This window comes from Limanda limanda, chromosome 19 (genome assembly GCF_963576545.1).
Source record: "Limanda limanda chromosome 19, fLimLim1.1, whole genome shotgun sequence".
In the NCBI taxonomy this organism is placed as follows: domain Eukaryota; kingdom Metazoa; phylum Chordata; class Actinopteri; order Pleuronectiformes; family Pleuronectidae; genus Limanda; species Limanda limanda.
In genome coordinates, this window is record NC_083654.1 from 18,010,199 (window position 1) to 18,020,504 (window position 10,306).

Genomic DNA, 10,306 nt, shown 5'->3' on the forward strand with positions numbered 1-10,306 from the left:
CGGGGGTGCTGGCAGCGAGTCTCAGGTTGCAATAAAATGTGAATAAAATGGGAAAGAAGAAACAACTAGTGAGAGTCTGGGAGCTGCTCTCAGTGACCTTGCAGTGCTTGACACAGAAGTGAAGCAACAACTCATAGATGCTGAGGAATTTGGAGAACACAAGGAAATTTTGTTTTTATGATAACCTTCAGTTTTTCGATCTAGTTCTTCAAAAAGAATCCAAACATCGGCCTCAAGGCAAAATCAGAACCTGCATTTGGCAAATAGGAAATGAAATCTCTCACTGTTCGATGCTCTTCTCTTCCAAAGGTCAATACTTTGCCAGTATCATGATAATCGTTGGGATGTCGGTCATCGCCACAGTGGTGGTTCTGCAGTATCATCACCACGATCCCAACGGAGGAACCATGCCAAAATGGGTGAGCTCACACTCTCCGTCACCACGTCGAATAAATAATCAGTCACATACATCATGCTTTTTAAAATCGTTTTTTTTTTCAATTGCTCCTCTCCATATATTCAGACATGATGAATTCCCTCTGTTGATCTCTACATCAGCATAATAGTGCCACTCCTCTGCTCTGCAATTTTCAATATCATTTATTTCTTCCATCTGTTTCTTGCTCTACCCCGTGCCCCCCGCCGCTGTTTAGTCACATTTCTGTTTTCATTCTCCGACTTCCTCGGCGGTGACTCATCCGGCAGCACCAGTCTGCCGGAGTGTGTTCATCAAAAACACACACTTCAACTGGAGAGCGTTTCAAAGCACTCTGGATATGTGGGCGGTTTCACCCTGATTCAATCTTTTCTTTCACTCTTCTTGCTTTGTGCTTTATGCAAAAATCAAGACTTCATTTTATATTTTTTTTTACAAAAGTTTTCCTCTAATGTGACTGTATCAAAAAAAGGAAGTTATGAAAGAAGCAGTGAAATAACGTCATTAAATATAAAAATCATTAGGATCTTTCTGACAGATAAGGCAAGATAAGACATTTGTGGAATCATGTTTTTTTGCATTTACTTATTTACGATAATGTTGGGACTGCAAAGACAAATCGACAAGGCTTCGTTACCCGATAAAAGTTTGCTTGTGTGAGGGTATAGATGCTGTGTATAGACAAACTGCAAGGACTTCCTGTTCTATTGATGGATGGCCTGTTCAGACAGTCCGAGGGCCAATTAACGGGCTAATTGATGTGGTTCAGATGAGGGCATCGAACCAGCACACTTCATAATTGCGGCTCGGACAAAAACAACATCAACACCACGGACTGCACCTGGTCCGTAAACACACTCGCTGGAGACTAATTGAGCCGTCATCTGGGCATTAGCTTCTCATTAGACGCCAGACACCCATCTGGATGCTGTTGGGACAATATGGCATTTCAGGGGACATGTAGTTTGTGTCCAGATGAGAGGAAACGAGGCAGAGAGGAGACGGGAAAAAGGACAAGGCAGGGGAAGAAAGGAGAGGAGGAAAGGAGGAGGAAAGGGAATGGAAGGGGAGAGGGAAAAGGGAGATCAGGAGAATAGAGGAGATAAAACAAGCAGAGGAGAGGAGAGGAAACACGGCAGATTGGAAATAAGGAAGGGAGAAACAAGAAAAACAGAGGGAGATGAGGAATAAGAGAGGAGAGGTAACAAGGCACAGAGAGGGGATGAACAAATACAACAGAAGGGACGAGGAAGCAGAGAGGGGAGATGAAGGGAGGCAAAGAGAGGAGAGCAGGAAAGGAGGAAAGGGGAAGAAATAGGAAAAGGAGGGAAGGAGAGGAGAAGGTGATAGAGGCCCAAACAGAGTGGAGTGGAAATAAGGAGGAGACCAAAGATTAGGAAAAACAGGAGAGGAAAAAGGAAACAGAGATGTGGAGAGGAAAGAGGGAGCAGGGAGACAATAGAGGAGGAGAGGTAACAAGGATGGAGGAAAGGGGAGAAGAGGAAAGGAGATCAAAAAAGAGAAGAGCAGAGCAAATATGGTGGAGTGGAAATAAGGAGGAGACCAAAGAGGAGGGAAAACAGAGTAAAGGAGGGAGGATTAGGAAACACAGAGACAATTAAAGAGGAGAGGACACAAGGAAATGAGTGGAAAAAGGAGGGCAGGAGACGAGAGGAGATGAAACAAGGAGTAGTGGAATTATATTGGAGTGGAAATAAGGAGGAGCGATGGCAGACAGTAGATGAGGAGAGGATACAAGGGGTCGAAACAGAGCAGAATACAGTCAAATAGAATCAAGGTTTAAATTCGTACAAACTTGCGAGCGGCTTCTTCCTTTTATCTTAATGCTGCAGTTGACGGAAACATCACCGCTCAGCTCATTACGGCCGAGAGTCCATCGCAACGATTCCACAGTTTGGATTTAAAGCTGCCTCCGCGAGTACTGTGTCTGCTGGGAATCCACTTACAGCAAAAAAAAGATCTCCTTCGCCTCGGGCTCTTTCCCTGGGCGTCTGTAGTGAGGATCCCGCTCTGCTGCTCAGAGAAGTGCAGCGCCGTCTCCAAACAAAACGCCATGTCGGAAACAGCCCAGACGCCAGAGTGCTACAGGAGAGGCTGTTTTACAAGCTTAGCTAGTGAAACGTGAAAGTCAAAAGGTCAAAGGTGCCAATGCTTTTAAACCTTCTAATATTTTCTTGTACCTAATATAAGAAAATTAAAAAAAAACCTTTCTCAGCTTCTCACTGTCCGCCATCCTCATCTTTTTTATTATTTTTTTTTTTTTTAAATTTTTTATATTCTTTTTTTTTTTTGGACAGTTGTTTACAAAAACGTACATCAGCCCAAGGGCAATTTTCTTTCTTCTGCTGTCAACCTTTTTCAAAATTGGGTAACTTTGTACATTTTGGGAGAGGTACAGTGTGTACATGTAGACAATAATCACAGATCAGTAGAGAAAAAAAAAAAAAAAAAAAAGAATAAAAACAAGCCGAATAGAAAACAACAACATGTTAGATGGTGATTTGAGCGAGAATGGGGTCGGTGAGGCTCGCTAAATCAAGGCAACATTACAGGGTCATTCATTCAATACTTCCACAAAGTTTAGCCTTAGGGGTTTTACATATCTCATTTCTCCATTTCGCCTTCCTCATCTTTAAACCTGTATCTCCCTCCACAGGTGCAGCTGGTCCTGCTGCAGTGGGTAGCATGGTTCCTGCGTATGAAGCGACCCGGAGAGAGTGAAGACCCCGAGCGGCCCCCCTGCGCCCCCCATCTGCGGCGCTGCTCCTCAGGCTCCCAGAGAAGCAGCCTCCCCAACGCCCCGGACCCCGTGCTCCATCCGCTGCACCCGCAGAACCTGGCTCCTCTCCACCCGGGGCACCTCCACCCGGGACACCCCCACCTCCACTCCCAGGCCAGCGCCAACAACGGGAACCTTCTTTACATGGGCTACCAGAGCATGGAGGACCCTTCGATGCTCGCGGAGCCCCTCCAGAGGAATAACATCCCAGTGGGGCCCCCCCGGGTGGCAGGAAGCCCGCCGGCCCACCTGACGTCTCAGTTCTGCAGCTCCCCACCGCCTCCCACCCCCAACATGGAAGCCGTCGGCTGTCCCAGCACTGTCTCCAGCGGTGGGGGGTTTGGAGGTGGACCAGGAGGACTTGGAGGGGGTTCGACAGCGGGGATAGGAGACCTCCAGCTGCAGTCTCTCCTGGAGGAGGTGCGTTACATGGCGGACCGTTACCGGGAGCAGGACGAGGCCGAGAGCACGGCCGACCAGTGGAAGTTCGCCGCCGCTGTGATCGACCGCCTCTGCCTGGTGGCGTTCAGCGTCTTCAACATCATCTGCACCATTTCCATCCTCATGTCTGCTCCCAACTTTGCGACCGCTGTTTCGAAGGACTTTGTTTGAAAGCAAGGAGGGAAAAAAAAAAAGTGTGACGGGATGGATGAGGGGAATTAAATGTAAGATGACGGATGGAGTGGAACCTGGAAACACAATTTCCAGCCGACTGTGGGCTTTGTGATTTGTGATTGCGAGGGACTGGGAAATAGAAAAAGAAAAAAAAGGAAATGGTTTTTCTTTGCAATTCTTTCTATTTTGTAACTGAAATCTAAGACGAGAACCGATGAGGAGGGAGATACAGAGTGAAGGTGGAATGAGATTAGGCTGATGCAGGGTGCTTTATCAGATCCTCGACAAGGTGAAACGGATTATGGTTAATTCAGAGACTTTTCCTTAACAATTAGGGGGAGAGGTGGGTCGGAAAGGGGAAGAGGAAGACAAGATATCAGTCCTGTGCAACCTCAAATAACACCGGATCTTAAATCAAGGAGGAGATTGAGAGGAGACGAGAGGGAAAGAGACAAGGCAAAGATAGATAGGGACAGATAAATAAGACAGTCATTTGGCCGTTTTATTTTCTCAAGGAGGCAGAGACAGGCCTTCACTCCCACACAATGAGAGGAGACTGCATCGGTTCAAGTGAAGGGAGGAGGAGAGAGAAAGAGACTTTTACAAGGACAGACAAAGAGCGGTCAAGGAGGAAAGAAACTTCATCCCTCGTGTCATGGGCAGATTTGAGCGGAGTAAGCAGCTTGATGCCTCGGGTAAACAACCGTGGACCGACAGATCAAGATCGAGGACGCTGCGGCGAGGACGAACAGACGAGGATCTCATCTATTATTCAATCACAACCATCTAATGACCGTCAAATTGAAAGACCCGGGGTAATCTTTAAGACTAATAAAGCTTCCAAAAGATGAAGTCCCCTCTCCCTTTGCAGGCCACTTTAAAATTCCAAGGCCTTATCTCTGTGAGACGATTGCCAATCTGCGGCAATCAGTGGCGATCAAAAGCTCCTCGGCCGCGGGCACGCTTTGAAGCTCTGATCACGACTGAGCTAAACTGAATTAACTGGTCATCAACAAGGCGGTGGCCGGTGGCTGCACCACAGCGGAGGCTTGATCCGTTAATAACTCGTGAGGCAGATACCTACCTGATCAAACATTGGATTTCATATTAAAGGTTTAATAGCTCAAACAGGAGTTCAGGTCTTTAAATCAGCACAAATGTTAAGACCAAAATCCTCAAGTTAATGTGGAGTATAAGTAACATCCCATCAAATTACTGTCAGATCCCCTCAGGGGTTTAGAGCTCCAGTACTTCCCTGCACAGAGTGTAGCACACAGCCCGATGCCCATTTGTTCCCTAATAAAGTGGTAACTCTTAAAATTGGACCTCAATTATACATCCATTCTTTCCATCAGCTATGCCGCTTATCTTTATAGGGTCGCAAGGGAGCTGGAGCGAAGCCCAGCAGAGATTAGGCGAGAGGAGGGGCACAACCCGGAGAGTTCAGTCCATCACAGGACAAACATTCACCCTCACGCTTACCTTCAATTCAGAGATTACAATCATCCTAACCCCAAACTGCATGTCTCTGGACTGTGGGAGGGAGCTGGAGCACCAAACCCACACATACCTTGTAATGACTTGCAAACTCCACACAGAGAAACACTGGTCTAACAGGGATTCAAACCAAGAACCTTCATGCTGTGAAGTACCCAACCAGTCTCATTTGATTCCTAGAAAAAGCCTCAGTCAAGTTTGGGTCAAATATCACTCAAACAGGAGCAAATAGGGATCAGCTGTTATGTAATTTACACACATTTGGTCCTGAATTGATCATTTATTGTTATGATATTTGTATTTCATTTCAATAAGCAACATATTGACAGTGACAGTGATCTGTTTTCACCACCATCTCTTATGTTGGACATTATATTTACCACATTCCTTACAAGAGACCCGGTGGTCGATGCCAATACAGATATTAAGGAGTAAATCATTTCTAAAACCGATATATAAAGTTTGGCAATGACGTTGTTATTAAACACTTACGACAAAGACGTAAACTAAGCTTGATATCTCACAGTTAAACTTACACAAAGTTTATTATAGATAACTATATAATAAAAAGAAAATATACACAACCACATATATAAATCTTGAATTGAGAAATGTTTTTGTTTTTTTCAAGTAGACATAACTGGGACTGTTCTGCATTGTGTGATCTGTACAATAAAACTTTTCATATCAGCGTAAATACAAACTGCTCATATCGGAGGATGTTATCAAGCAGCTGATAAATCCGTCCGGCTCTTTTCCTACAATCGCTGTCATCTGGGGCTGTAAACGTGCATTTTTCTCACTGTGAACTGCTTCAGGCACAAATCCCTTATCTCTACACCTTCCTTCATCTCTTGTCGGCTCTCACTTCCTCTCTACAGGCGGAAAGTCCACTTCCTGTCGGAGGGGAGGGAGGGGGGGTTTGCAGAGGGCTCTTCTCCTTCCTGTACATACTCATCTGTACAGAACCTTTCTCATCCTGAAAATGAAGGATTCTCTCTCCTTATATATATATATTTTTTTGTTGTTGTCTCCCCCCCATTGGTCTGCTGTGCTCCCCATCTCTCTCTGTGTTGACGGAGGCTGGCACGGCCCCGGAAAGGAGGAGAAAAATGACAGGGCGAGGGCACGGGAGGAGGAGAGAAAGTGCTGACGCGCAGGCAGAGCTGGACAGGGCCTTAATTGATCACTCGTTCAGGGAGAAGAGAAAGGGGATGGGGGGGTGAGGGAGGGTTAATGGGGGAAAGAGGGGGCATACTGGGTAATTCATCGGATTTATGAGGGACAGAGGCGGGGGAGATGGGCGCTGCAGACGAGCATAACTCAGTCCCAGGCATCAAATGAAAGGCCACCGCGGTAGATCACACCACCAGGGAAAATACTGCAAGAAATAAACTGGAATTACAGAAACATTTTCGTGGAACCATTTGTCCATCATGTGTGTGTGTGTGTGTGTGTTTGTGTGTGTGTGTGTGGTGGGGGGGTCACTCAGTCAGTGTGCCAGACTCAGGGCCGTATTTACAGTCATGTGCTGGTTCCTTGTTCCCTGTTTGATGGGCTGACTCCTTTTCTCTCCGAGGTAGAAAAATGTGCAGTGCCAGCAATCTAGCAGCACTTAGATTTACTGTGTTCACTCAGATGGAATAAAAGAACGTGTGTAAAGGCGGTGTGTGTGTGTGTGTGTGTGTGCACGGGGAAGATGAGCTGCAGGGTTAACACATGTACAGAATCAATGAGTGGTTGTTGTTTTTTCTCCCCACCCAATTCTCCTTTAATAATAAAGCCTCAGACTTATTTGAGCAGATGGGTAATTCCAGGGACCCTCACTGGAGGCACATTAGGCTCCAGCTCCACGGCTCTGTAACCCCGGCGGTGATATGGAAGCTAAAGAGATGGAGTCAATCCAAAGCATACAAATGAACCAGAAAGAAACCCAAGGGTTAAACAAGACTAAACACACCAGGGGAAAACCATCACATGGTTTTATGGCTCTGCATAAAACCATGAATTCATACTTACTCACGCATTAATATTCCCACAGCACACTAGTTTCATACATGTGCATGCACACCTGTTAACTGGACGGTTTCCCAGCGTGCTGTGCTGCATGATTACGTCCCGACATCTTGCGGTTGAGGCCGATCAATGCCTTTTAATTACCAAAGGCCCAAAGCGCTGGTCGATGCGGCTGATGAGAAGCAGGGAGGGAGAGAGAGAGGGACAGAGGGAGGGAGGGAGGGAGAGAGGGAAGGAAAGAGCGAGATAGAGGGACGGAGAGACAGGGATTGATGCTCACTCCTCCCAGCGAGCCTACCTACACATGTGTTGTTAGGCTTGATTAATCCTGCCAAACCACATTCCCTCAGTTTGCAGACCGTCGTTTGACCAGCCCAGGCCGCCGGGGTCATGAGGTCAAGTCGACAGGAGGTGACCTGCCTGAGGAACACAGGCCCGACACCAGTAAGCCAGGGTGGCTGCTCTGTACAGCTCTGATCTGGTCAACGTCACCATTAGGTTTTAAATTGACTGAGTTTTGATTTCTTTGCTCGACTTGTGGAAGATGAAGGAATAAAACTCTCTACAAACCAAAGTAAAATACCAACTGTCAACTACTTTCAGTAAATAGTCAGTGAGCAACTGGCAGAGGCAGGGATTCGATGTTGATAAGGATTTTCACTCTGTTTCTAATATGAGGAGAAAAGTTTCATGTGCACAACTTGCATCACAAACCAAGATCTGAAGACATATCTGTTAGTTTCCTTTTATTTTTTCCACAGAGCAGAAGTTCACTGGTGGAAGTAAAAAAGAAAGTCTTTCATCACCATCTCTGAATGAGATGAAATGAATTTCTTCCCCAAGATGTTCTTTACCGTTATGGAACCCCAGTGGATTGGATAAAATGTAAATGGTCTGTATTTGTAAAGAGGATTTCTTGTTTTCTTTTCTCCATCACTTTTCATACACACACTGCCGGCACAGACACAGGCCGAACGGTGGAGCCGGGGATCGAACACTGATTAGTGGCCAACCCGCTCTACCTCCCTCCAAAAGAACAAACATAAAAAAAAAACAAAAAGAGAAAAAACTGCAGTTTGTTGCAATTCACTAACCGTGTCTAAATATTAAATTGTGTTTAGAACTCTAAACACAATTTAGTTGGTGTGACAAATTTAAAACCCATCTTCATTTGCCCGTCTCTGGAGGATGTTGCAATTCCGTTCAACTGAAATTGTTTTCTTTTCTCGATCACTTTTCGTACACACACTGCCGGCACAGACACAGGCCGAATGGTGGAGCCGGGGATCGAACGCTGATTAGTGGCCAACCCGCTCTACCTCCCTCCAAAAGAACAAACAGCAAAAAATAGAAAACTGCATTGTGTTGCATTTCACTTACCGTGTCTAAATATTAAATTGTCTTTAGAACTCATGATGATGCAGTTGGTGTGACAAATTTAAAACCCATCTTCATTTGCCCGTCTCTGGAGGATGAAATGGGTTTACGCAAATGAAGTAAAACTAACAGGGATAATCTGGAGCTTCTGTGCATTGCGGGTGTTAGAGATGAGTCTTGATTTAAAACTGTTGTGCCTTTTAATTACTCGTTACATAACTGGCTTGTGATGTAATGTACTTAGAGATAGCAGACCTGTCCTTCCATTCGGAGACGCAAACAAGGAACAGACAAAAAAAAGAAAAGCCGTTTACTTGTCTTGTGCGTCAGAAAAGACAAGCACTAAATCTATAAATCTATAAAACCTTAAATATTTACTGTTTCTGTGTGAAACAGGTCTTAATTTCATTTTGAGTTATCCCCAGAGACAAATAATGTGGAAACAAACTCCCTGAATCTATTCCCTTCTTACGGGATTAAGATTTAGTTTTTAAATAATTTAGACTACGACTACAGATTAGCATTTTAATTTCCTATCAGGCTATGGTGGAGCAAATGCGATTCTATGTACTGATGCATAGTTTCATGTGTAAATGCGTCAGAAATGTTTAATATAATAAACTTAACATACAAAGGTTAGTTTTTATTAGAGTAAATTATTCATATTTCTTGGAGTTAGGTATTTATAATAATAATAATAATACTACTGTGGTTATGACCAGGATATTAGCTGCTAATGTTGGCTACAGGCAGTTAGAATGTGAATGTACTTGTACAGGCAGTCTTGTGTTATAATGATTTACTATCCACACAATTTCAAAATCATTTACTGTTACAATGTATATATTCTGCCTACATTGGGCATTTTCACTTTCTCCTTTTATATTACGTCATTACACGTTTATTACTTTTCTGAGTGGGGATTTTAATATCCTGTTCTGGTGCGGTTCCAAGGCCCATTTCTCTGTAGTGGGACTAAAGGATCACCTATTTACAGTAGTTTGTAGAGTCTTAATTAAGTTGAACAATAAGACAATTCAAATTAGTAAAAACAGAGCAGTTTAAATTCTACTCTCTAAGTGAGCGCAGGTGGAGACGAGTCTAAAGAAAGGAGTTCTCTCACGCCAGCGGTGCCAGTGAGGTTTGGTTCCACCGGGTGCATTAAGAGGTTCTGTGTTTTGGGCTTGAATGATGCTTCGGCTCAGTGTCCCAGTATAACCCCTCGTTGGACTTTAACAGCCCCTGTTGAGTCCAGAGAACAACATAAAGATCCGTGCAGCATGTGACCATCAAAATGTCACAGAGCTTGTTCCATTGTTAGAATAATGTTCCTCTGGACCTTTTATTAGCAGCTGTGCTCCCTGCTGTGGGATTTGTAACGTATTGAACAGCACTCTCCTCTCATTCATGCTGAGAGGAGAGTGCTTTCAGGCAGGAAGTGTGATATTCAAAAAAGGAGACTGGACAATAACACAATTTGTGTAGCACGGCTAGGGTTGCAAAGGGGCGGAAAGTTTCCGGTAAATTTCCGGAAACTTTCCGGAAACTTTCCACGGGAATATTAA

The 10,306-nt window shown here is 44.7% G+C and overlaps 1 protein-coding gene across 1 annotated transcript in view; it reads left to right on the forward strand.

Moving 5' to 3' along the window:
- Positions 1–3,848, forward strand: part of chrna11 (cholinergic receptor, nicotinic, alpha 11) — a 17,682-nt gene extending 13,834 nt beyond the window's left edge. Inside the window, exons 10-11 of the mRNA XM_061092794.1 lie at positions 310–419; positions 3,114–3,848. Of these exons, the coding sequence (XP_060948777.1) occupies positions 310–419; positions 3,114–3,848 (845 nt within the window). The remainder of the gene's footprint in view (positions 1–309; positions 420–3,113) is intronic.
- The last annotated feature ends 6,458 nt before the right edge of the window (positions 3,849–10,306 follow it).